Source organism: Myotis myotis, unplaced genomic scaffold (assembly GCF_014108235.1).
Source record: "Myotis myotis isolate mMyoMyo1 unplaced genomic scaffold, mMyoMyo1.p scaffold_m19_p_2, whole genome shotgun sequence".
Lineage (NCBI taxonomy): Eukaryota > Metazoa > Chordata > Mammalia > Chiroptera > Vespertilionidae > Myotis > Myotis myotis.
Genome location: NW_023416324.1, coordinates 71,739,034 through 71,766,421, shown reverse-complemented (window position 1 = coordinate 71,766,421; position 27,388 = coordinate 71,739,034). Strand labels below are relative to the sequence as shown.

At 43.8% G+C, this 27,388-nt stretch overlaps 1 protein-coding gene across 3 annotated transcripts in view; it reads left to right on the top strand.

Annotated features, from left to right (window-relative positions):
* The window catches only part of ABCA4 (ATP binding cassette subfamily A member 4), a 130,580-nt gene extending 103,753 nt beyond the window's left edge, over positions 1-26,827 (top strand). For 2 of the 3 annotated variants that reach the window (XM_036351686.1, XM_036351688.1), the window contains one exon: positions 26,534-26,827. In XM_036351686.1, the coding sequence (XP_036207579.1) occupies positions 26,534-26,647 (114 nt within the window). In that variant the 3' untranslated portion in view covers positions 26,648-26,827. Of the gene's footprint in view, positions 1-448; positions 812-26,533 lie in introns of those variants that run through there. The other variant, XM_036351687.1, reaches the window with a different exon arrangement.
* The last annotated feature ends 561 nt before the right edge of the window (positions 26,828-27,388 follow it).

The window sequence follows — 27,388 nt, the reverse complement described above, 5'->3', positions numbered from 1 at the left end:
AACATTCTCTGGGCCAGGTGAGGGGGGCTGATGGTCTATGACTATAGCAATTCATGTCCAACCTGCCTTCTTGGCTTTTAAGACAGGAAGAACCTGGTAACTTTCTTGGACTAAAAAGCAAATCTTAAGACACCATGGCAGCCTTTGGAAACCACCCAGAGGTGGAACTTCCTCTGAGATGTGAGCATGTACCACCGAGAGGGTGTGAGCCTCATGACGTCTGCACCTTAGAGACAGACAGACCTGAGGGGTCACCTGGCCCACACTGTTCACAGACACGGAAACAGCATAGCCCATAACCTTGGGCATCTGTCAGAATCACAGTGCCCTTGGCTGAGCTTCCTCCAACGACTAATCGATGGCTATTTAACTTTTAAAATCTAAAAGCTGTTGTACCATCTCTTCAGAAAAGCGAGATGACAAAAGCCTATCTGGTCTCTGTCCGCAGTTCTGACCTCCTCCCACACGGCCATTCTCTGCGGCAGGACAGGAGCTCTGGGCAGCGGGAAGGGCAGGAGCCTCTGCCACGTGGCCGTCCGAGCCGACCAGCCAGCATCAGTAAGGCCTCGGCAGCAGAAACAAACATGTGGGCATACACAGATCCCCAAAGGGCTTCTCAGAAGGAAGCCAAACTGGGACACCTGATGGTGAAAGTGACCCTTGTCACCAGACCACAGAGGCAGAAGCCCAGTGCATCCTGCTAGTAGCTTTGATCTCGACATCATTCTCACGTCAAGTGGATCTGCTTTTCTGTATGTGTATGTGCATCTGTTTTATTTTTAAGGAGAAAATAAATGCAAACATATTTACATATACTCTACGTACACTGAGCCCTGGTGTGCACCATCTGGTATAGTTTTAGGCATAATTTGGGGCGAGCAGCTTCCCGTCGTTACGTCAGCTTCTGTGAGAGTCATTGCCACAGGAGTGCCAGTCATGGCAGGATTCTCAAACTGGAGGGAAGTGAACGGACTCATCTTGATGTTCATGCCAAGTCTGGTCTGTAGGGTTTGAAGGAAACATCCACTGTCAATGCATGTGAGCATTACCCATTGTTACCTGGGTATTATTTGAATCTCGGTTTCACATCTGTTTGCTCAGCTCATTTGAGTGCCTACCCCATAGGTGCAATTCAGACAGGAGTAGATGAGACAAGGGCAGGTGAGAGTGGATCTTGGGTTGGATGTGAGATCCCACATGTCTTTGTAGCTGTTTAAGATGGCAAGGCCTCATTCGCACAGTGCCCGGCCATTTCCACAGAGCTCACGAGTGTGTCTTCTGCAGTGATGATAGGAGGCAGTGGTCACAGGACACCTAATTGTTCCTGTAAAAACCGGTCAAGATTCAGAAATAATAGTTTTGAACCAAACCATTTCAAATGCCTTGTGGGCAAGAAGAACAAATGGACTTCTTGTCAATATCATGCCCTTCAGAGGGCCTTTCTAGTTCTAACATGTATGGAGCAGTGCCTCTCAGAGCACGTTATCCATGGCCACACTCCAGAATCCGGGCAGGGCTGAGGGTAGGAGATGTAAGTGGAAGAAAAGGATGCTGGGACATGGAGGACAGTGAACACCAGCTGCTGACAGTTTCCTGAGGACTCAGAGTCCTGTGTTTCTCCAGAGGCAGACACAACTTTAACCCTTCACAGCTCCCGGCTGGTGACTTTCCAAATAATTATAGAGTTTACAAAACGGGTGCCTCAGAGCTTAATCTGGTTTTGACTTTTAAAATAAATCTACCAATGGCCACAACCATAAAACCATGTAACTGGGGTTAGAATAGAGTTTAGGAAAGCCCCAGAGTGCGCTGTGAATACTCAGCATCACACTATGGCATCCTGGCTGGTTTGGGAATTTAAGTGATCAACTGCAACATCACAGGGACACAGGCAAAGCAGGGAGTGGGGCGAGCTATCATTCCTGATGTGGGGGTTGTGAGGGTTTTAAGTGGCTTCATGGACTAGAAAGGCTCAGGTATAGGTAACACCTTGCCCTTTGAGAGGAAAGTTCAGTTTAGCTGTCTGACTCCACTCCACCTGAGCTCCCAAGTAGCAAAGTTTGTGTGTTTTTTCCTCATTTTCCCCAGCTCCTGTCACACAGAAAACACTCAACAAATACTTGCAAAACTCAATACAATAAACACCCAGGAAAAAAATGAATAGGTCCAAGAAAATGTTGGCTTCAAAAACCTGAAGACAGTGGCGAAGGGCACGTGGAGGAACAGTGGAGCCATGCTTGAAAATATCAGTAGGAAACCATAAGCAGGGGAAACAGAGGAGGAGGAGGAGGCAGGCCCACAGTTGGCTTGGGTCTGAGGAGTTTCAAGTTGGAGCTTGGCCCAAATCTCCTGAGAACATGCTGGTCTATTGAAAGGCCTCCCTCTCGGGTTTAATAAGGGAGATTCACAAAGAAGAGGAGAAAATGGAGAGTCATTCAGGAAGGAAGACCACTCAGGGGCTGCTCCAGGAGCATGGCTTGCTGCCAGGTTTGCTCAGCTGCTCCTTCTGCTCTGGGAGCTCAAGGTTTTGGAATAGCTGGGACCCAAAGAGAATCTGTTCTGCGAGCAAAAGCTCATGGAGCGCTTCAGTTGTGCTGCTGCGATGGCTTAGGGAACAGGGGAAGGGGAAGGTGGGCCAGACAACAGGGCAGCAAAGCGCTGGGCTTGGAAGAAAGGGTCTCGGTGACACCCTGGGTACTTGCCCCGGGGCCCCAATGAGGAGGAAGTTCTGCAGTAGCAGGCCTTTGGGGCTAATGGAGAAAAGAAGGTTTTCCCCTCGAGGGATAGCTGCTTCAGGCCCCTGAGGGCCTCAGCTCACTGGGCCCCGGGTACTCAGGCTGCCTCCCTCAGTGTGGGAATTCAGTTCCTCAGTAGGTTGCCCGAGATGAACCGCTTGTCTACCTATGTTCACAGAGCAGAATTGCTATCACATTTTGTTTCAGGTGGTTTTCAAGTTCGGGAAAGCTTAGCTACTAGAATTTTCAGGTTCACGGAACCACAGGCTTGTAGAGCGAGAAAACTTCTCAATTTTTAAAAACTAAGCCCGTATACATTTGTTTTGCATTGTTTTAATGAAAAGGAAACCGAATCTCAGGAAGATTAATTTACTTGGCTGGCCATCCAGCCTTCCCTGCAGGCCCCAGGCTGGTCCTCCTCCAATTACTTCACTCCCAAGACCAAAGGGAAACGCCCACCAGAACCAGAACTCTGGGATTCCCCACCCAAACTGTGTAAAGCCTGCCTTCTGGCCTCTGTGACCTCCTTCATGGGTAAAGGTGGACCTTGAGCACGCAGGCTCACATCTACCCTTAGCACGTGAGGCCCCTGGAAAACTACAGGAGGGACGAGAAGAGGGGTGACCAGGAGACAACGCGCTCTGCACCATTAGATGGCACAGGATTGGTATTTGACTATCCCAGGGGTGGGCAAACTTTTTGACTCGAGGGCCACAATGGGTTCTTAAACTTGACCGGAGGGCCGGAACAAAAGCATGGATGGAGTGTTTGTGTGAACTAATATAAATTCAAAGTAAACACCATTACATAAAAGGGTACGGTCTTTTTTTTTTTTTAGTTTTATTCATTTCAAACGGGCGGGATCCAGCCCACGGGCCGTAGTTTTCCCACGGCTGGACTATCCTCATAGTGCCAACTTTGATTACTTGATTATACAGACGTCTGCCAGACTTCTCCTCTGGAAAATTACTCTTTTCCCTCTGTAATGAATGAGTATTTTGTGGAGATATATTTTTGAGACTATGTAAATTAAGCCACTCCTCTTCAAAAACTTAATATAATAATTTATTTACTAGTGGCCCATTGCACGAAGATTCATGCAATAGGCCTTCCTTCCCCTGGCTGCTGGTACCGGTTTTCTTCTGGCACCCAGGACCCAGGCCTTTGGTCCTACTGCAGCAGTGAGGCTTGGCTTCTCTGCTCCGGCTGCTCCCAGCCCCTCCTTTTATTTCCCCCCAGTTCCTCCAGCAGAGCCCTGGGCAGACTGGAAGCCTGGGTTGCCCCTAGTGACCCAGGCCCCCTGCGACCCAGGCCCCCAGCCCCTCCTTGAGCGGAGCCCAGGGTAGACTGAAAGCCTGGGTTGCCCCTAGTGACCCAGGCCCCCAGCCACTCCTTGAGCAGAGTGCAGGGCCTGCGGGAAGCTTGGCTTCCTCCATCACCAGGAGCAACCCAAGCCTCCTGCTCGCTCCAGTTCCGTGGCCGCCGCCACCTTCAGTCATCTTCAGTCTTCGCTCTTTGTCTGCATATGCAAATTAACCACCATCTTTGTTGGGTTAATTTGCATAGTACTCTGATTGGCTGGTGGGTGTAGCGGAGTGGCAGAGTGGCAGAGTGATGGTTAATTTGCATGTTTCTCTTTTATTAGTGTAAATATCTGCATGGATTCATGGTTTCCTATTTTATGCAATGGATTTAATTCTTTACTCTATTGTTTATATTAATGCTCAATTTGTCCCTGATTTAGCCAATGGAAATCCAACAAGCTGACTTCTGTGTCCCTTTAACACATTTCACATCATTGTTTGAGCACTTCTTTGTTTTCTGGCACAACAAGATGTTTCAGGTTCATCTTGTCATTTCCCCAGCTGAAATCAGCCAATTCCCAAGGAGCCTTGGGAAATAGATAGATAGCCTGTATTTATTTCTATATATGTCAATGTATGTACTGACAATCCTGAGTTCACACTGATACCACCAATTCTAATGCAACAACACAGGATTCACTTTAATTTTCTGCCTTAATTTTCACTTTAATCATCTTTTTAACTACCTTCTCTGATAGGCTAACTCTAACTACGTCTAATATATTTACATACATATTTACTTCTCTGTTCTGATCCCTCTGGATAGAAAACTGTTAGGAACTCATATATATATATATATAAAACCATAATATGCAAATAGACCGAGCGGTGGAAATACCAAACTGAACAACCAAACAACCGAACCACCAAACAACCAATCGCTATGACATGCGCTGACCACCAGGCGGCAGAGCATGAAATATGGTGGGCATTGGCCACTGTGGGATGGTGAAGCAGGTGAGCGGGGGCTCCAGACCAAGGCAGGGTGCCAGTGGCTGTCATTGGGGCGAGCCTGTGGTAGTTACTGAAAATTCTTTGCTCCCACATGCTGTGGTCCCGCCTGGCACTTGCATCCACTGCTGGTGCCCGGCACCAGCCCCAATCACTCAGCGCAATCAGCGGGTGCAAGTGGTGGCTGCCAGCCCCGATCACCCCTTAGGGCTTCTCCACCTCCCCCTGTTCCTGAGGGATGATCAAGGCAGCAGCTGCTGCTTGCACCCACTGATGGCACTGGGCCCACTCTCACCCACTGCTGGTGCCATTAGCGGGGGGGAGTGAGGCCGGCGCCATCAGTATGTGGGAGCAGCCATGGTGGGAGCAGGGCTGCTGGCAGAGAGAGGACTGGGGCCGCAGCAGGAGGGGCCAGGTGGGGATGAGGAGGATGGGCCAAGACCTGCCCCCTGTGCCCACCACAGCTTTGCAGCCCACAGTTCCTTTCAAGGTGCATGAATTTGTGCACTGGGCTCCTAGTCCAGAGGTAATTAGAAAATATGTCTGCCTAATGATTAGGTCATTCAAGATCCAGTCAGAGAAACCATACTAGGTACTTTCAACATAAATAAGTTAATACAGATGTTGGAAGGAACAACTGAGAAGAGTGCAGGTGGTAAGGACTCCCCAATGGGTGGAAGAGCCCTGTCAACATCCACCAACCTTAGCAGGGGTGGCCTGGCTGTTGGGGGGTGGGGATGGGGGTGGGAGCAGTGCAGCTATTGCACAGAATGCCTAAATAAGTGCTAGTGCCATTAATTGGAAGAGTCTAACCGTAAGCTATCTCTTGAGAGAGTCTGGGAAATGTAATTTACAGATTTACACTCTGGGATCTCAGAGCAGATTATAGGATAAGCTTAAAGCTCAGAGAAAGTAGGTTAAGTTACTAACACATGTATGTTCATGGTTTTATTTTTAAGGTTGAAATAAAAAGACCATCTACATGCACAGGAGAAGGAGATTGGTTAGATCAGTTGTGGTACAGCCATCTACTAAAGAGCTATGTGACTATTAAAGAAATAATGTTTAATACTTGATTAAAATAGTCTCTAATATGACAACATTGTTGGATGAAGAAATATTCCCAAATAGTATTTTCATCTTCATTTATTTAATGTATGTATGTATATATATGTATGTATATAGAAACTTTAGAAGGACGTTCAGGAAAGTTGAAAGTAATTATTTCAGGGAAGTGGAGGTTTTCTTTGTTTTGAATGTACTTTTCAGATGTTTCTTTTTATATAATTTTTGTATGCGTATGATTATCCCGAAGGAGAAACACTTGAATTTGGAAGAAAATGAATTCAATGAGGAAATAAATGATTCTTTTAAAATAGAAACTTAATAGAAAACGTAGTGAGAAGGTAGTTTTCTTTGTAATATGTTTTTATTGATTTCTTAGAGAGGAAGGGAGAAGGAGACAGAGATAAAAACATTAATGAGAGATATACATTAATTGGCTGCCTCCTGAACACCCCCTACTTTGGGATGGAGCACGCAACCCAGTATGTCCCCAGACCAGGAATTGAACCCTGACCTCCTAGTTCATGGGTCAACCATCAACCACTGAGCCACAAAGGCTGGGTAGAAGGTAGATGTTTTGTTTCACATTTCACTAACTTCTAAGACAGCCTTGTACTGTGTGTTCTTGATTTTTTTTCTCGTTTATTGTTTTGGTTTATTTCTATTTTCTTTTTAAATGAGTAAAGAAAACATTGAATGAGCTTGAAATTTTTCATACTATCTTTTTTAAAAGTATAACTTGTATACAGTATTGTATTAGTTTCAAGTATACAAGATAGTGATTAGACATTTATGTATCTATCATGTAATCACCACACTAACTCTAGAGACTATCACTGTGCAAAGCTATCACACTCTTATTGACTATATTTCCGTCACCTCTTCACCATCCCTCTGTAGTAGGAAGAATAGGCTGTTGCAAAAAGTCACCAGGGCGGAAAGCCCCGGATGCCTAGCAACAGGCAACACTATATGCCTTGGCAGGACCACTCCCTTAAGCATTAACCTATGAAAGAGGACATTTAGGCTTCAGCTGTGTTTCAGCTCCAGGCCCAGGGAAGCAGCACTCAGGAGTGATGCCATGGCTGCCACCAGGACCAGCTGCACTGACTAATGAACCCCTGGCTCTGACCAGTGAGTGGAGACCACGAGGGGCACACCAGGAAAGCTGATGAATGTTCTGTTGGGATTCCCCTCTAAGGAATCCAGTCTCTCTCTCTCTCTCTCAATCTCTCCTCTCTCTCTCTCTCTCTCTCTCTCTCTCTCTCTCTCTCTCTCCTGAGCTCCAGGGGCCCTTCTTTTGCCTCTGTAACTGTTTCCTGAGCCTATTTCTGCTACCTATGTAAATTTCTAATTAAACTTTTGCCTATATTTGAGTCTTGCCTCTGAATTCTTTCTTAGCCAGAACTCAAGTACTGAAGTGGCTGAACCAAGGTCTGGCCTAACTAGTCGCTAATGCTTATTTCTCTGCTGCTAACAATTCCATTCTTCCTCCCCTCTTGCAACCATCAGTTTGTTCTTTGTTTCTATGAGTTCGTGTGTTTTGTTTGATTTTTATAAATTTCAGCATATAACTGAATTCACACAGCATTTCTCTTTCTCTGTCTGACTTATTTCATTTAGCACAATACCCTCTAGGTCTCTCCTTGTTGTCACAAACAGTAGAATTACATTCTTTTTATTGCTAAGTAATAGTCCAGTGTGTATGTGTATACCACATCATCTTTATTCATTTTTCTATTGATGGACCCAAGCTGCTGCCATACCTTGGCTATTGTCAGTAATGCTGCAATGAACCCAGGCTGGCACATAGCTATTGGAAACGGTGTCCTTGTATTCTTTGTATAAATACACACAATAGAATTGGTGAGTCATATGGTAGATCTATTTTCAGTTTTTGGAGGAATCTCCATACTGTTTTCCATAGAAGTTGCACCCATTTGCAATCCATCAACAATGCCTAAAGTTTCCCTTTTCTGTACATCCCCAACAGCACTTGTTATTTGCTGAATTTTTTAATTATGTGAAGTAGTTTCTCATTGTGTGTGAGGGTTTTTTGTTTGTTTGTTTGTTTTATGGATTTCAGAGAGCAAGGAAGAGGGAGAGAGAACAAAAAACATCAATGATGAGAATCACCAATCCCCTGCTTCCTGCACACCCCCTATTGGGGATCCAGCCTGAAACCCAAGCTCATAGGTCGATGCTCAGCCACTCATGTGAGTTTGATTTGCGTTTCCTTGATTGTGAGTGATGTATGAGCATCTTTTCATCTACTATCTGATGTCCATCTGTATGTCCTCTGAAGAAATGTCTCCACATCCTCTGCCCATGTGTTCATCAGATAGTTTCATTTTTTTAATATATTTTATTGATTTTTTACAAAGAAGGGAGAGAGATAGAGAGTTAGAAACATCGATGAGAGAGAAACATCAGAGAGAGAAACATCGATCAGCTGCCTCCTGTACACTCTCTACTGGGGATGTGCCTCCAACCAAGGTACATGCCCTTGGCCGGAATCAAACCTGAAACCCTTGAGACAGCAGGCTGACGCTCTATCCACTGAGCCAAACCAGTTAGGGCAGACAGTTTCATTTCTTAAAATGAGTTTTATGAGTTCCTTATCTCATACTATCTTAATCCCAACCAGAGTTATTTCTTACTTGTGTGTGACCTTTAATTTTTCTTTTGACAGTTAAGAGATTATGGGTGTGTGTATTGTAAAAACTGATTCATGAGAAGATAGGACTTATTTGAGGAGTTTAGTTACTGAAATAACCAGAAAATAATAATTTTCATTTCACAGGCAAGCAACAAATCATAGACTAAAAGAATCTATTTTTCACATGTTTTATTACTGAAAGTTTCAAACATATAAAAATAGAATATTCTAATGAGTTTATATATATATATATATATATATCCACAAATCAGCTTATATATGGATAACTTATGGTCATTTTAGTTGAATTTAGAATTCTACTCACTCTGTCTGTAACCTAAATATTTGAAAGCCAACTCTAGACTCACTGTGTCATTTCACCTATACATCTCAGTATCTCTAAAGATAAGAACTCATAAAAATTAATCACAATACCTTTATTACAAATATAGCAGTAGTTACTTAATGTTAATAATATCTAATTAATTTTCTCAAAAATGTAACAATTTTTGAAAAACCTGTCTGGGAAGAGAAACCAAGATGGCGGCATAGGTAAACACCGTAGATTGCTGCCTCCCACAACAACTTCAAAAATACAACTAAAAGACAGAACAGATATCATCCAGAACCACAGGAAGGCTGACTGAGTGGAAATTCTACAACTAGAAGGAAAGAGAAAAGCATACCAAGACTCAGAGGAGGTGCGGTGCAGAAGTAAAATACTAAGGTGCAGAGGTGCATGTGGAGAGGGCTGGCGGCTGGGGACACAATTGTCTTTTTCAATCAGGAGGGAGTCTCAAGTTCTGAGCTCCAGTTCCGGGCGAGTCTCTGGGGACCCAGACTCATACGGGAGAAACGGGACTGTCTGGCATCGGTCGGAACTTGAGGGCAGCTTTTTCTAGGAGGCACTCCCAGCGATTGCCCGGGCCTCTGAGGGCAGGACTGAGAGCACCCACAACTGCTCCCTCCACCCACCCTGTTGATCCCCTGGGACCCCGCCCTGCCCAAGCCGTGCATGGAAGCTTTTGCATATGAAAGGCCCGGCCCTTTGTAATCTGAAAATTACTTAACAATCTGCAGCTGGCCCAAGGCCCCACGGCAACTTGCATTGCTTTACAGCTGGCTTCTGCTGGGTAGCCTCAGGCAGAGGCTAGATTAGCACCTCCTTAGATCCAAGAGCCAGTGTACCCAGTGGTCACAGTGGGACCATCCAATTACAACTCCTCAGATCCATAAGGGACACACTCAGGGGGCAGACTCAGTGAGCACCAAAGCCCCACTGCAGCAAGTCTTGCCCCATAAGGGTGTCTTCAGCACAAAAGTTCTCCCACCGTAGACACAGCTGATTCTCACAGCCAATTGGCCTGGAGGTCAATCCCTCCCAGTGTTACTTACAACAACTAAGGCTTAACTACAACAAGACTGTGCACAAAGCCCACAAAGGGGTGCACCAAGAGTGTCCACCTCAGGTAATTGGGGAGGCTGAGCTACTGGGCCCTATAGGACACCTAGCACAGAAAGCCACTCTATCGACACAGCAAAGCATAAAAAAAATGCGGAGACAAAGAAACAGGACACAAATGACAGAAATGGAGGAAAGCAAACTACTGGATATAGAGTTCAAAACCACACTTTTAAGGTTTTTCAAGAATTTTCTAGAAACTGCCGACAAACTTAATGAGACCCTCAAGAAATCAAATGAGACCCTCGAGGTTGTGATAAAGGACCAACTAGAAATTAAGCATACACTGACTGAAATGAATATCATACAGACTCCCAACAGCAGACTAGAGGATCCCAAGAATCAAGTCAACGATTTAAAATACGAAGAAGGGAAAAACACCCAACTGGAAAAGCAAAATGAAAAAAGAATCCAAAAATACGAAGATAGTGTAAGCAGCCTCTGGGACAGCTTAAGCGTACCAACATCCGAATTATGGGGGTGCCAGAAGAAGAGAGAGAACAAGATATTGAAAACCTATTTGAAGAAATAATGACAGAAAACTTCCCCCACCTGGTGAAAGAAATAGATTTACAAGTCCAGGAAGCTCAGAGAACCCCAAACAAAAGGAATCCAAAGAGGACCACACCAAGACACATCATAATTCAAATGCCAAGAGCAAAAGACAAAGAGAGAATCCTAAAAGCAGCAAGAGAAAGAAAATCAGTTACCTACAAGGGAATACCCATACGACTGTCAGCTGATTTCTCAACAGAAACTTTGAAGGCCAGAAGGGAATGGCAAGAAATATTCAAAGTGATGAATGCCAAGAACCTACAACCAAGATTACTTTATCCAGCAAAGCTATCATTCAGAATTGAAGGTCAGATAAAGAGCTCCACAGATAAGAAAAAGCTAAAGGAGTTCATCACCACTAAACCAGTATTGTATGAAATGCTGAAAGGTATCCTTTAAGAAGAGGAAGAAGAAGAAAAAGGTACAGATACAAATTATGAACAACAGAGACACAGCGGACTCTCATAGCCAGTTAGCCTGGAGGTCAAATCACCCCCACTATTGCCGACAACAATCAAGGAACAAATGTAATAATCTGAACAATAAAGATTTAATTAAAAAAAATTATGAACAACAAATACACATCTATCAAGTGAATCTAAAAATCAAGTGAATAAATAATCTGATGAACAGAATAAACTGGTGATCATAATAGAATCAGGGGCATAGAAAGGGAGTGGACTGCCTATTCTTGGGGGTGGGGAGGGGTGTGGGAGATGCGGGAAGAGACTGAACAAAAATCGTGCACCTATGGATGAGGACAGTGGGGGGGTCGGGGTGAGGGCGGAGGGTGGGGTGGGAACCAGGTGGAGGGGAGCTATGGGGGGAAAAAGAGGAACAACTGTAATAATCTGAGCAATAAAGATTTAATTAAAAAGAAAAAAAGAAGGAACTTTTACCATTTGCAACATCATGGATGGAACTGGAGAGCATTATGCTAAGTGAAATAAGCCAGTCGGAGAAAGATAAGTATCACATGATCTCACTCATATGTGGGATATAATGATCAACATGATTTGATGAACAAGAATAGATCCAGAGGCAAATGGTAGGGGAGGGGGGGGGTTAGAGAGCAACCAAAGGACTTGTATGCATGCATATTAGCATAACTAATGGACACAGACACTGGGGCAGTGGAGGCTTGCCCAGGGTGGGAATGGCTGCGGGAGGGGCGGGAGGGGCGGGTGGGGAGGGGGGTCAATTGGGGAAAAAGGAGACATATGTAAAACTTTAGACAATAAAAAATAAAATAAAATAAAATAAAATAAAGATTAATAGAAAAATGAATGCCCCAAATAAACAAGTCTTAGAAATCTTTCATTTTTATGGTAAAGATGGTACAACTAGGTCATATTAGTACACCTGGATCATTTTATTTGAAATTCAAGAGTCAAATGAAAAAATTCCCTAATATGTCTATTTCACTAACTTGTTGTGTATACATTTTTTTCTGTTTATTGGGTTTTGATTGTTTTTATAAGTCAGGTGGAACTAGACTTATAAATGTTGAGGTAATTTTCTAATTTGAGAAGTGTGACATGTAGCAATCTAAGCAACAAAAAGATCTTTTGCTGTTACCTCAGTTCTTATTATAGTGGTCTATTTGGTGCCTCTATAGTTAAGAATCAGGGTTTTCCCTCCGATTTTCAGGAGTTCATTACTTGGCTATTAGAGATGTTATCCCTGGCTGACTGCCTGTGTAGTCGGGGTGAGTGGATGTGTGTTGAATTTTGGTTTTCTTTTAACATGCATGTTGGGGTGGGAGGTGGGCGGGGGGTGATATCTCAACTGTCCATCACATTCAATACAGAAAAATTAATTGTAGATTTCAGATAAATTTTATTTCAAACACTTCTTTGAACTTCCCAAATATAACCTTGTTTAAAACTTTACTTGCAGTCTTGTTGGTTATGAGCCAGTATTTTTAAGTCCCCAGGAGGGGGTTGATTGGGGGAGGTACCTAACGAGATTACGCAAATCCAGATCCTAAGATTATATCTACATGATTTTAAAACCTAAGTTTATTCAATTATCTTCTTTTTAATTTCTAAAAGAGTACATCGGCACACCTGCACCTCCCCATCCCAGTTAACTGCAACCTAATGCCAAGAGGCAGCTCTTTATTAATTACCAAATAGTCTGTGACCAAGGACTAACATGTTTAAATTCACTCAGCTCTATCCTCATGGGTCTAAACATTTAATACCTCCAAAGAGATTGTCAGGATAGGTTTTGTATACTTTTGTTGGTTATTTAGAGTCCTGTGGTGTGTTTTTGGTATAGGAATGCCATGGTAAATTGTTTTTCAATAAATATTTTGAAACTGAAAAACAAAACAAAAAATAATGTTTAAAGATGGAGGGATGGTACATAGTGCTAATTACTTCATAAACACATATCCCTGAAACATACAAAATGACCTCAGCAAATATCTTTTGGACTTGGAAAGGTGATCTTGAAAGAAGTTTCCAGAGAATAGACATGAACACCAAATTACAAGGCAAGAGAAAAAGGTGGAAAGAAGAAGGAAGGAGCAATGCAAGAGAGAAAGGAGGAGCAGGAGAAAGAAATAGGATCTTCAATTGTTATTGGAAATCAACTGAGGAAAGATACTGATATATAACTGCTCCTCAGGTTAAACAACTGTCAAAGAAATTAACCTAATTTCCTCTGTGCAATTCAATTACTCACGTTTAAGGTAGGACATATACAATGAAAACGAGAAAACTAACTGTACTTAAGAAAAAATTTATATAAAAATAAGGTTTGATAGAATCCATTTTACATACTGTATATATTATAGAATGGCATGCCAATCACTTTCTTTCTCCGTTTTTAAAATATACACATTGGCCCTGGCTGGGTGGCTCAGCTGGTTGGAGCATCACCCCAGGCACCAAAAGGCTGCAGGTTACACTCCCGGTGGGAGCACAAGCCTGGTTTCGGGTTGGATCCCCAGTCAGGGCACATTCAGGAGGCAGCCCATCCATGTTTCTTTCTCTTTCCTTCTTTCTTTCTTTCTTTCTTTCTTTCTTTCTTTCTCTCTCTCTCCCCCTCTCTCTCTTTCCCTCTCCCTTTATAAAATATCAATAAATGTATTCTAGAGCAAGGATTTAAAAAAATGCATGTTTTTAATTTATAGTAAAATTATAATAATTTAGAATTTCCCCACTTTTAAAAGGTAATTTGAAACAAATACACTCAGAATGCAGTTAACTTTAAAAATTATTGTATGCATATTGTTATAAACACTTATGACTATGTCCATCTGAACAATAAGTAAAACACAAGAAAATATTATAATACTAAAGACAACCTTTGAATAAGTTCTGATTACATGATCATTAATTAAAAGAAACATTGATTTCTTAAAAATCATACACAGAGCCCTAGGAAGAAAAAAAAAACCAAGAAATCATTCCTCACTCTGGTATTATCAGATGTAAATATATGTTCTTAAGATGAAACTAAGCAAGAGACAGCAATAAAAATATTTAAAATCCTTTCCCTGAATAGAAAAGAACAAAGCATTGCCTGGATTAAAGATCAAGGGCACAAACAGGAACAATAATCATATTTCTAACTGATCTGGGTGGAAATAAAGACAGGGATCTGCACTTTCCATGATGATATTTTTTTAAATATTCAGTATGTGACACCAAGCTCAGAGTCACAGAAACAAGTCAAACCACTACTAGAATCCCAACCTGGCCATGTTTATTAAAAGCTGTTTTCCCTCCTGGAATTTTACTCCAGGTTTGAGGTGGAATTAGAAGGAAAACAACATTTTCTGAAGAGTCCCCTGAACTGTAAAAGGCGGTCTTCCCACAGTGGTTCTTCCCACGGCAGATGGCGCCCTCCATACAGACAACCCTTACAACACACAGGACACACAAGAAGGCAGGCTTATTCTTGGGCCAGGGACCAGGAAAAGGCTAAAAGGAGGATATTCTAAGAGAAAAAAGGCAGAATTAATTATGTTATTCTCCCTAAGGATAGACCTTAAGGCCACATTTGCATATTTTCCCATGTTCAAACAAAAAGCTGTTTTTTTTCCATATATAATCTTGTCATTAACAGAATTTAGCTTGAATTCATCTTTATTAATTCAAATTAAGTGTATTTCAGCTATCCCTATTATTCCTGTGTGTTCTGATAAAACAAAGTAATTTTAATGCTTAAGGAAATTCTTTTAGAAAACTAACCCATTCTGTTTCTATTATATGTTTGTTTATTAATAAAAGGTTAAACATAGACTTCCTCTCTGTTCTCTATTCTTTTAAAAGAGAATGATCTAGATTCTATCTAGCTTCTAATCTAGACGAAGGTAGAGTAAAACTGCTTCAAACCGAAAACAACAACAAACAAACAAAAAAAACCCAGGCAAATCCTAAGGCAACGGACTCACTTACTAGAGGGACTCACTGGCTCACCAGGACCTGATCAGGATTCCAGCTTCATTGTCCTCAGACTGGGCTCTCCTCCCCCCTCCTGTCCACAGCGATGCCTGCCCAGGAGGGAAGGGGGTCTGGCAACTGTTGGGGACCATCGGGACGGTTGGGGACGGTTGGGGACCGTTGAGGGCCTTGGGGGACCGTTGGGGACCTTGGGGGACTGTTGGGGTCGGTTGGTGACGGTTGGGGACCGTGGTTGCAGCCAATTGAGGCACGCGTGGGCGGACCACCTGCAGATACTGGAGCAAATGGGGAAGCGCCTCAGGGCTGTAGCCATGGAGACGCGTGGGCGGGGCCACCCAGTAAAGTGCGAACTTTGACCTGCAGTCTAGACTACATCAGAGGCCTGTGCAGTCTGAGGAGCTGAGGATGCTGTGGCCAAGCCCCGGGCCTGGGGGTTGCTGGGGTCCCCTGGGCTGCCTGGCTGCGCACAGCGTGGCCATGGTGGACCGGCAGCCATGGAGGTGAGGCTGCCACAGCCAGGGCTGCAGACGGGGGTTGGGGCCACCAGCTCCCCACAGCCCTTCCCCTGGGGCTGGGCCCAGCACTCCCACCCCCAACCTGCAGCCCAGCGCTGCCTGGTCTCCCACCTTTTCAGGATTTACAAATTTCTGTTCTGAGGAATGCTCGTATCCTGCAGGTATTAGTCATACTGTTAGCTAAAAGGGTCCCTTGTCAAATGCATCTGTGGAATGCTGAATTAGAGGGGCTGGGCTTTCCCCTCCCTCCCTCCTCTCTCCCTTCCCCTCTCTGTCCCCCTTCCCCCTTTCCTTTCTTTCTCTCCTCCTCACCCCATCTCTCTTTTTTTTTTATTCTTAAATTATGGGCCTCACTGTTGCCTTCAATAGCCATTAAAAAGGAGCTCTAAAGTGACTTCAAATAAAACAATACAGTAGATATTTTTGTATTAGAGAACCATGAAAAGCTGATCAGTCAAGTAATAAAGGGTAAAATTTGTTTTTATTCTCATACTTCCCCCCCTTTATACAATTATTTATTTTCATCATGTAAAATTCAGAAAATATCACAAAAATAACACTGCAAATAAACTGTAATCCTTCTATAGAGACATTTGCTGTTAATGTGGTATATATCCTTTGCAAATAATACATATAGCTTTGTACATTTTTCTTTTCATTAATTAGTCTTTTACAGTGTTATATTTAATAGCAATATAGCATACCGTTGAATATATGTATCCAAATTTATTGAACAGTCCTCTTGTGTTACACATGTAGATTTTCCCCAGTTTTTTAAACTTCATTTTCATTGTTGACACTATTACAGATCCCCATTACCCCGCACCCCCCCACCCCCCACACACACACACACACTTTGCCCAGCTCCCTCCACCCAACCCCACCCCACCCTCCCTCTGGCCATCACCACACTGTTGTCTGTGTCTGTGCATGGATGTTCTTTGGCTCATCCCTTTGCCGTCTTTCTTACAGTCCCTCCTCCCCCCAACCCTCTGACAGCTGTCAGTCTGTTCCATGAACCCATGCCTTGGTTTCTATTTTATTTTATTCATCAATTTATATTGTTCATTAGATTATATATATACTAGAGGCCCGGTGCACAAAAATTTGTGCACTCGGGGGGAAGGGGAGGTCCCTCAGCCCGGCCTGTGCCCTCTCCCAGTCTGGGACCCCTCGGGAGATAACGACCTGCTGGCTTAGGCCTGCTCCCGGGTGGCAGAGGGCAGGCCCAATCCCTAGGTGCAGCCCCTGGTCGGGCTCAGAGCAGGGCCGATTGGGGAGTTGGGGCGCCGCCCCTGACATGCACAGAGCAGGGCGGATTGGGAGGTTGCGATGCCACCCTCAGTCACACTTAGGGTAGGGCTGATTGGGGGGTTGGGGCACCTCCCCCTGTCACACTCAAGGCAGGGTCGATGGGGAGGCTGTGGCGCCACCCCCTGTCACGCACAGAGCAGGGCCAATCAGGGGGTTGGGGCGCTGCCCCTGTCACTCACAGAGCAGGGCCCATCAGGGGGTTGGGGTGCCACACCCTGTCACACTCAGGGCAGGATCGATGGGGAGGTTATGGCTCTACCCCATCACACACAGAGCAGGGCCCGTGGGGGGCGGTTGGGGTGCCGCCCTCTATCACCCACAGAGCAGGGCCGATCAGGGAGTTGAGGCACCGCACCCTGTCACACACAGAGCCGCAGGGCGATCAGGGGTTTGGGGAGCTCCCCCTATCAGGCATAGAGCAGGGCTGATCAGGGGTTGGGGCGCCTTCCCCTGTCACAAACAAAGCAGGGCTGATAGGGAGGTTGTGGCCCCACCACCTGTCACACACAGAGCCGCAGGGCGATCAGGGGGTTTGGGCGCTTCCCCCTGTCACGCTGATCCCGGTGAAGGGAGGCCTTGCGGCTCCGCTGATCCTGATGCTGGGAGGCATATGACCCTTTTACTATATAGGATAGAGGCCTAGTGGACGTGTGGGGGCCGGCTGGTTTGCCCTGAAGGGTGTTCTGGATCAGGGTGGGGGTCCCCACTGGGGTGCCTGGCCAGCCTGGGTGAGGGGATGATGGCTGTTTGCAGCTGGTCACACCCCCTTCAGGGTGGGGGTCCCCACTGGGGTGCCTGGCCAGTCTGGGTGAGTGGCTGAGGGCTGTTTTCAGGCTGGCGGGTGACTGAAGCTCCCAACTGCTCCTTTTTTTCTTTTTTTTTTTTTATTCTGGGCCAGCTTTAGCTCTGAGGCTCCAGCTCTTAGGCCTCTGCTGCTGAAAGCAGGTATCTGGTTTGTTTTGGTTCTATAATCGAAACAATGTATAACTCCAGCTCTGAGATCCCGGCTCACTGAAAGCAGGTTTCTGGGGTTTTGTTTAGCTTCTATATTTGTTACAATGTTTCAAACTGCAGGCTCAGAGGCCGGCAAGGCAGGCGGGGAACGTTGGTTTCCTCCATCACTGAAGCAAGCAAGCCTCATGTTAGTTTCAAGCTGCCTGGCTGCCGGCCGCCATCTTGGCTGGCAGTTAATTTGCATATTGCCCTGATTAGCCAATGGGAAGGGTAGTGGTCGTACGCTAATTACCATGTTTCTCTTTTATTAGATAGGATAAGTGAGATCATATATATATTTGTCTTTCTCTGCCTGGCTCATTTCATTTGACATAATAATCTCCAGGCTCATCCATGCTGTTGTGAAAGGTAAGATTTCCTTCTTTTTTCACAGCTGCATAGTATTCTATGGTATAAATGTACCACAGCTTTTTTATCCACTCATCGGCTGATGGGCACTTGGCTATTTCCAGATCTTCGCTATTATAAATAATGCTGGAATGAACATAGAGGTGCATATGTTCTTTCTGATTCATGTTTGGAAATTCTTAGGATAAATTCCCAGAAATGGGATCACTGGATGTGAAGGCAGTTTCATTTTTAATTTTTTTGAGGAAACTCCATACTATTTTTCACAGTGGCTGCACCAGTCTGCATTCCCACCAGCAGTGCACAAGCGTTCCTATTTCTCCACATCCTCACCAGCACTTGTTGTTTGTTGATTTATTGATGGTAACCATTCTGACTGCTGTGAGGTACTATCTCATTCTGGTTTTAATTTGCATCTCTCTGATAATTAGTGACATTGAATATTTTTTCATGTCTATTGGCGATCTGTATGTCCTCTTTGGAGAAATGTCCATTCAGGTCGTTTGCCCATTTTTTAATTGGATTTTTTTGTTTTCCTGGTGTATAAGTGATTTATATGCTTTGGAAATTGTTTGGTTTTTGCCCATTGATTCCAGGACTTTTGTATACTGGGAGTTTTTTGTATTACTGCTTCAATTTTGTTAGTTGTAATTGTTCTATTCAGGTTTTCTGATTCTTTCTGATTCAGTTTTGGAAGATTGTATATTTCTAGGAATTTATTCATTTCACCCCAGTTGTCCAATTTGTTGACATATAGTTGTTCATAGTATTTTCTTACAATCTTTTGTATTTCTGTGATGTCAGTTGTTACTTCACCTCTTTCATTTCTGATTTTATTTACTTGGGTCCTCTATTTCTTGATGAGGGTAGTTGAAAGATCATTAATCTTGTTTATCTTTTCAAAGAACAAGCTCTTGGTTTCGTTGCTTATTTGTATTGGGGTTATTTTAGTCTCTATGTCATTTATTTCTCCTCTGATCTTTATTATTTCCTTCCTTCTACTTACTCTCGGCGTTGTTTGTTGTTCTTTTTCTAGTTCGTTTAGACAAAGGGTTTGATAGTTTATTTGAGATTGTTCTTGCTTCTTGAGGCAGACCAGTAATGCTATGAGTCTCCCCTCCCAGGACTGCTTTCACTCTGTCCCACAGATTTCAAGTTGTTGTGTATTTATTTTCATTGCTTCAGGTAATACTTGTTTCTTCCTTGATCTCATTGTTAACCTATTTATGGTTTAATGACATGCTATTTAGGCTCCATGTGTTTGAATGTTTTGAGTTTTTTAAATTATAGTTGATTTCTGGTCTCATGCCATTATGATCTGAGAAAATGCTTGATATGACTTCAGTCTTCTTAAATATATTGAGTTATTTTGTGTCCTAACATGTGGTTATCTTTGAGAATGTTCCATGTGCACTTGCGAAGAATGTATTTCTGAGAGAGAACCAAGATGGCAGTGTAAGTAAACACCAGTATTCATCACCTCCCACAACCACATCAAAATAACAGCTATAATACAAAACAACCATCATTCAGAACTGCCTGAAAACTGGCTGAATGAAAGTTCTGCAACTAGAGACGTAAAGAAGAATGTACATCAAGACCGGTAGGATGGGCAGAGGAGTAGAATGGCTGGTCCGACACCCAAGTGTGGAGTGTTTTTAATTAGGAGGGATATCTTGGCTGCTGAGGCCTCCTGTGAGAAGCAAGTGATCCCAGCCCCACAACAGACACCCAGCCCAGGGTTCCAGGAGTGGGAAGAGATGTTCCTGTAACTTTAGGCTATAACAACCAGTGGGGCCCGAACTGGTTTGGCTCAGTGGATAGAGCATCGATCTGTGGACTGAACGGTCCCAGGTTCAATTCTGGTCAAGGGCATGTACCTTGGTTGCGGGCACATCCCCAGTAGGAGGTATGCAGGAGGCAGCTGATAGATGTTTCTCTTTCATCAGTGTTTCTGACTCTCTATCCCTCTCCCTTCCTCTCTGTAAAAATTCAATAAAATATATGTATTTTTTAAAAACAGTAGGGACAGTGGCTGAATGACAAGGAGACTACTGGAGACTGAGGGAGTCCCTCATAAAGGGCTGGTGCACAAACTTACACAGTCCCTTTCCCTCTGATCTCCAGCACTAGGCAGCAGCATTGGAGGAACCATGGACATACAGAGAGGAACTGGATTGTTTGGCATCAGGGAAGCAAACTTGGGGATGGCTTACTCCCAGATGGAGGTAATCCCGGTGGTCATTGTTCCTGGGCTGGGATTACCCCCTTTGTAGAGCTGACTGGCAGCTATATCTGAGTTTCCATTAGCCTGGCTGACACTGTTCCCTCCATCCTGATGATTCCCTGAGACCCTGCCCCATCTAACTTACAACCCCACCCAAGGTGTTTACAAAGGCTTTTCCATTCGATGGCCTGTCCTTGCTAAGGTTTCAGACTTTCCTAAAATCTCTTAAACAAGCAGCTGCTGGCATCAGCATGCCCCATACCTATTAATAAGAGGCCCAAGACCCAGCACTAGTGCCCAGCTAGGCCTCGCCTGGGCACTTCCAAGCCCAGTACAAAAATCAGCCATTGCAGATCGGTTGGTAGTTCCTGCTGGGTGGCCCCAGGCAGTGGCTGACTTTGTACCTCCCGGGAGGCCCTAGAGCCAATGCACCCGTGGACAGCTTCAGACCATACCAGGTTACAAATCTACATATCCATAAGCAACACATTCAAGGGACAGACTCAGTAAGCACTAACACCCCACTGAAGCAAGTTCTGCTTCATAGGGGTGTCTCCTGCACAGCAGCTCTTCCACTGTAGTTGCTGATGACTCTCACAGCCAATTGACTTGGAAATCAACTCCCAGTGATGCCAACAGCAATCAAGGCTCAACTTCAACAAGACTATGCACACAGCTCACACAGGGGTACACCTAGAGTGCCCAGCTCAGGTGACTGGGGAGACTGAGCCACTGGGCCCTACATGACAACTACTACACAAGGCCTCTCTCCCAACTCCAGGAGACAAAACATCTCTACCTAATATATATAAATAAACACAGGAAAGCAGCCAAAATGTGGACACATAGAAACATGTCACAAATGAAAGAATGGAAGAAATCTCCTGAAAGAGAATTAAATGAAATGGAAGCAAGCAAACTACTGGATACAGAGTTCAAAACAATGGTTATTCAAGGATCTTGAGAGCTTCAAGTGACTCAAAGAGAGCTTCAAGGGCTTAGTGAGATTTTCAAGGATCTTAGTGAGAATTTCAAAGACATGAAAAGGACCAGTCAGAAATTAAGCATACACTAACTGAAATAAAGAATAATTTAAAGGGATTTAACAGTAGAGTAGAGGATTTAGAGAATCAAATCAACAATTTGGAATATGAGGAAACAAAAAACACCCAATCAGAAGAGAAAAAAGAATCCAAAAATATGAAGATAGTATAAGGAGCCTCTGGGACAACTTCAAGCATACCAATTCACATTATGGGGATGCCAGAAGGAGAAGAGTGGGAGTAAAATATTGAAAACCTATTTAAAGAAATAATGACAGAAAACTTCTACCTTGTGAAAGAAATAGACTTACAAGTCCAGGAAGCGCCGACAGTCCCAAACGGGACCCAAAGAGGCCCATACCAAGACACATTATAATTAAAATTCCAAGAGTTAAAGACAGAGAATTTTAAAAGCAGCAAGAGAAAAGCAATTAGTTACCCACAGGAGTGTCCATATGACTATCAGCTAATTTCTCACCAGAAAATTTGGAGGCCAGGAGGGAGTGGTAAGAAATATTCAAAGTGATGAAAGCAAAGATCTACAACCAAGATTACCCAGCAAAACTATCATTTAGAATTGAAGGTGAGATAAAGAGATTCACAAACAAGAAAAAGATAAAGGAGCTCATCACCACCAAATTGGTATTACATGAAATGTTGAAGGGTATTCTTTAAGAGGAAGAAGAAGAGGAAGAGGAAGAGGAAGAGGAAGAGGAAGAAGAAGAAGAAGAAGAAGAAGAAGAAGAAGAAGAAGGGGAGGAGGATGGGGAGGAGGAGAAGGAGGAGGAGGAGGAGGAGGAGGAGGAGGAGGAGGAGGAGGAGGAGGAGGAGGAGGAGGAGGAGGAGGAGGAAATGGGCAATAAAAAGGCAATAAATACCTTTCTATCAACAATTGAATCTAAAAATCAAAATAAATGAACAAGGAATCTAATGAACAAAATAAACTGATGAATGAAATAGAAGCAGAGGCATGGAAGCATAGAACAGACCGGTGAATCTCAGAGGGAAGCGGGGAGAGAGGATGGGGAGAGATTATAAGATCTTATATGCATACTAGGGGCCCGGTGCATGAAATTCGTGCACTGGGTGGGGGGGGGGGGTAGTGTCTCTCAGCCCAGCCTGCCCCCTCTCACATACTGGGAGCCCTTAGGAGTTGACCCCCATCACCCTCCAATCGCAGGATCGGCCCCTTGCCCAGGCCTGACCCCTCTGCTAGAGGTGTCAGGCCTGGGCAGGGGACCCTCATTTCCTCCCATCTCTGGTTCTGCCCCCAGCCCAGGCCTGATGCCTCTGGCCCAGGCATCAGGCCTGGGCAGGGGACCCCCAGACCCCTCCGATTGCTGGCTCCACCCCCCACCCAGGCCTGATGCCTCAGCCAGAGGAGTTGACCCTCATCACCCTCCAATCGCCGATCACCGGATCGGCCCCTTGCCCAGGCCTGAGGCCTCCGGCAGAGGTGTCAGGCCTGGGCAGGGGACCCCCAGCTCCCCGCGATTGCAGGCTCCGCCCCTGCCCAGGCCTAATGCCTCTGGCCGAGGCGTCAGGCCCAGGCAGCGGGGACCCGCAGCAGCAGCGGCCCGCAATTGCGGGCTCCGCTTTAGGCCCAGGCAAGGGACCCCTAACTCCCGGGACTGCCAGCTTTGACTGTGCCCAGCTCCCATCGCTAGCTCCACCCCTACTTCCTGCTATCACTGGCCAGGGTGGCAAAGGCGCCCGATTCTCCCATCATGGCTGGGGGTCAGGGCAAAGGAGGCCCCCAGGGCTGCCTTTGCCCTGTCCCCCAGCTCTTAGCTCCCCCCTGGGTTTCCGATCACTGTCAGTGGCAGGGGGCTTCTTCCTGCTTTCCCTTTCGCCTCCCTGCATTGTGCCTACATATGCTAATTAACCGCCATCTTACCGCCATCTTGGCTGACAGTTAATTTGCATATCTCCCTGATTAGCCAATGAAAAGGGTAGCGGTTGTATGCCAATTACCATGTTTCTCTTTTATTAGTGTAGATATGGACACAGACAATAGGGTGGTGAAGGCCTGGGGCAGGGCATGAACCAGGTGGACAGGGGCAAAGGGGAAGGGCAGGGACATCTGTAAGACTCTCAAAAATAAATATATTTTTTTAATTTTTAAAGAATGTATATTCTGCTCTTTGGGAATAAAATGTTCCGCAAATATCAATTAAATCCATCTAATCTAGTGTAGATCTCACTCTGGGGACAGGATTTGTCTTCCCAACTCACATGCTATATGTACCTGTGTTTTCACTATTTGTGATTGCTGGTTCATTGATAAATATATATTTCCATTTTGAAAAAACTGCCAATCTTTGTTTCAATGTGGAGTAATTTATATTTTCACTAAGATTATGTGAAACTTCCAATTCTTCTACATTTTAAACACTTGGTGTTGGTCATTGTTTTGGTAGTAGCTCTTCCAGTGGACATGCAATGGTAAACTACTGCAGTTTTAATTGATATTTACCTACTGTCCAATGATCTGAGCATATCTTTATGTGCTATTTTGGTGAACAGTTTGTTCAAGTCTTTCCCTATTTCAACAATTAGGTTGTTTTTCCTTATTAATGAATCTTCGAAGTTCTATAAACATTCTGCATACAGAATATTTTTTGCTAATATGTTAATCCAGTCTGTGACTTATGTTTTTATGTTTTTAATGGTGACTTTTGAAGAGCAAATGATTTTAATTTTGAAGAAGTACAGTTTTCCATTTTTTTCTCTGCCTAACTCAACATCACAAAGATTATTGTTTTTCATCTGAAGTGTTATAGTTTAGATCTGAAATTTAGGTCTGTGACCAATCTTGAGTTATTTTTGTGTGGGCTCTGAAGTTGGGCAGAAAGCTAAATCTTTGGGTGGGGGCTGCTATGGTTGTCTAATGTTCCAGCACCATTTACTAAAGCACTCTCACTTCTCCCCTTTGAATTACGTTCACAACTTTATTTAAAATCCATTGACCCAAAAAATAAAGGTTTATTTTTTGGAGTTTCTATTCTGTTCCATTTGATCTCTACATGTCTCCTTACACCAGTCCCATCGTCTTTATTACTCTGGCTTTATAGGGAAGTTATAACGATCTTCTGGGTCAGATCTGGGAACCGTGGCACCAACTTTAAGTCAGGTACTCTAAGTCCTCCAATTTTGTGCTCATTCTCTAAATCATTTTGGCCACTCTAAGTCCTCTGAATTTTCATATACACTTTATGATCAGATTTTTTAAAAAGAAAAACAAAAACTAGCTGGGAATTCAATAGAGATCATGGAAAATCTATAGATCAATTTGGGGCAACTTTTCTATAAGACAATGCTGAGTCGTTCCAATCCATAAATATTACAAACCTTTCCATTTATTTTGTCTGTGTTTAATTTCTCTCAGCAATAGTTTGAAGCTTTAAGTGCAGACAGATTGTGCACGTTTTTATCATTTTATTATTTTTGGTGCTATTGTGAATGGTATAGATTTCTTAGTACTGTTTTCAGGCTCTTTATTACTAGTGTATAGAAATATAATTGAGTGTTTTATATTGGTTGTATATCTTACCATCTTGCTAAGCTATCTTATTATTTCTGTTAGCTTTATCAGATTTGCTAGGATCATGTTTCCTGCAAATTAATAGTTTCATTTTCAAATTAATATGGTTTTAATTTCTATTTTTTGCTTTACTGTATTGGCTGGAAATTTAGTAACATGTGGAATGCACTTTTGAAGTGAACATTTTCCCTTAGCCCCCATCTTAAGGGGAAAGTATTTGGTATGAATTAAGTATGGATTAGTTCTAAGGTTCATCAGTGCTCTCTATCATATTAAGGGTGTTTCTTTTTTCTAGGTTGTGAAATTTTATATCATCAACAGATGTGTTATATCAAGAGCTTTTTCTGTATGGTGCACTTATGTTTAATGTACTTTAATTTATTAACATTCTTATTATATTAATTTATTTGTAGATGTTTTCATTCTTGCATTCCTGGAAATAACCCTAAGTTAGTCAGGTGTATAATCCTGTGTGTGTGTGTGCGTGACTGAATTTACTTGCTAATATTTTGTAATATTTTGTTAATGATATTTGCCTCCACATTTATGAATGATATTGGCTTATGATATTCTTTTGTGATGGCATTGTCTGGCTTTGGTATCATATACTGGTTTCATGGAATAAATTGGGAAGTATTATTTCCCTCTCTGTTTTCTGAAGGAGTTTGTGCACAGTTGGTATGATTTTTTTCTAAAAGCATTAGGTAGAGCCCAAGCTGCTTTGGATCAAAAGATAGAGCATCAGCCCATGGAATTAAGGATCCCAGTTAAATTCCTGTCAAGGGCACGAACCTTACTTGCAGGCTCCCTCCCTGGCCCTGGTCCGGGCTTGTTTTGGAGGCAACCAATTGATGTGTCTCTCTCACATGGATGTTTTTCTATCTGTGTCTCTCCTTCTCCCTTCCACTCTCTCTAAAAACCAATGGGGAAAATATCCCCAGGTGATGATTAACAAATAACAAACAAACAAAAAATTAGTTAGAATTCACCAATAAAGCCATCAGAGCCTGATATTTTCTTAAAGGGGGAGTTAAAATTTGGATTTCAATGTCTTTACTTGTTATATATTTGAATTTTCTATTTCTTCTTGAATCAATTTTTGTGCTTATAAGAAAAACCATTTTCTTAGAAGAAGAAGAACAACAACAACAACAACAAAAAAAACAGTTTCTTCATAGACTCCTGGCTACTTTGAAAAGGGCTCTGGATATGGGCCAGATCAACTGGAACCAGTCAGGTTGATGGGGAGGGGCACGTAATAGAAATAGAATCACGGTTGTTCAATAGCTATGCCCTCTAAAGAAGACCTATTCTTTCAGACCCTGGGGAACTGGAGCATGTGTTGCAGGGAAGAACAGGCCCTGGAGAGGAGGCGGCCTGGAGTCCAGATCGAGGACAGGGCCTCTCTGAAGGGAGACGGCCTTCCCGGCTAATCTTCTCCGGGGCTAGTCTCTGCAAGGACAGTGAAGAAAGGCAGACCCTGGAAACTCACCGATTCTAGATTTTTCCCCACTCACTATCCCTGTAAAAAAGCTGGTTTGAAATGAAATGTCAGAGCATTCTTTTCAGGGTGTTACACGTGCTGCTCAGATGCCGGCTATCTGATTAATAAAACGCACCATAAAGATTCAACCTTGTCTCTACTTATTGACTCTGGTAGCAGTGGGCAGCCAGACCCTTGCATGTCTGGTATCAAGGTGGCAACCTGGGCCTGCAGGGGAGTATGGGGAACCAGGAGAAACAGGAACAACAGGAGACGCTCAGCAATGTTTGTGGTCCCATCGCTGGGATCTTGCCATTCATGTAGAGGCAATGAAGCTAGCCAACGGAAGATGTAGTCCCTGGGTGAGCTGGTTCCCAGGGACCGATTGGTTTCCATTAAAAGCCCTCTCTTGCCGAAACCGGTTTGGCTCGGTGGATAGAGCGTCGGCCTGCGGACTGAAGGGTCCCAGGTTCGATTCCGGTTAAGGGCATGTACCTGGGTTGCAGGCACATCCCCAGTGGGAGATGTGCAGGAGGCAGCTGGTCGATGTTTCTCTCTCATCGATGTTTCTAACTCTCTGTCTCTCTCCCTTCCTCTCTGTAAAAAATCAATAAAATATATTAAAAAAAAAAAAAAAGCCCTCTCTGGCACATGACACCCACTCAGCACACGGTGTTCACATGGCCCTCAT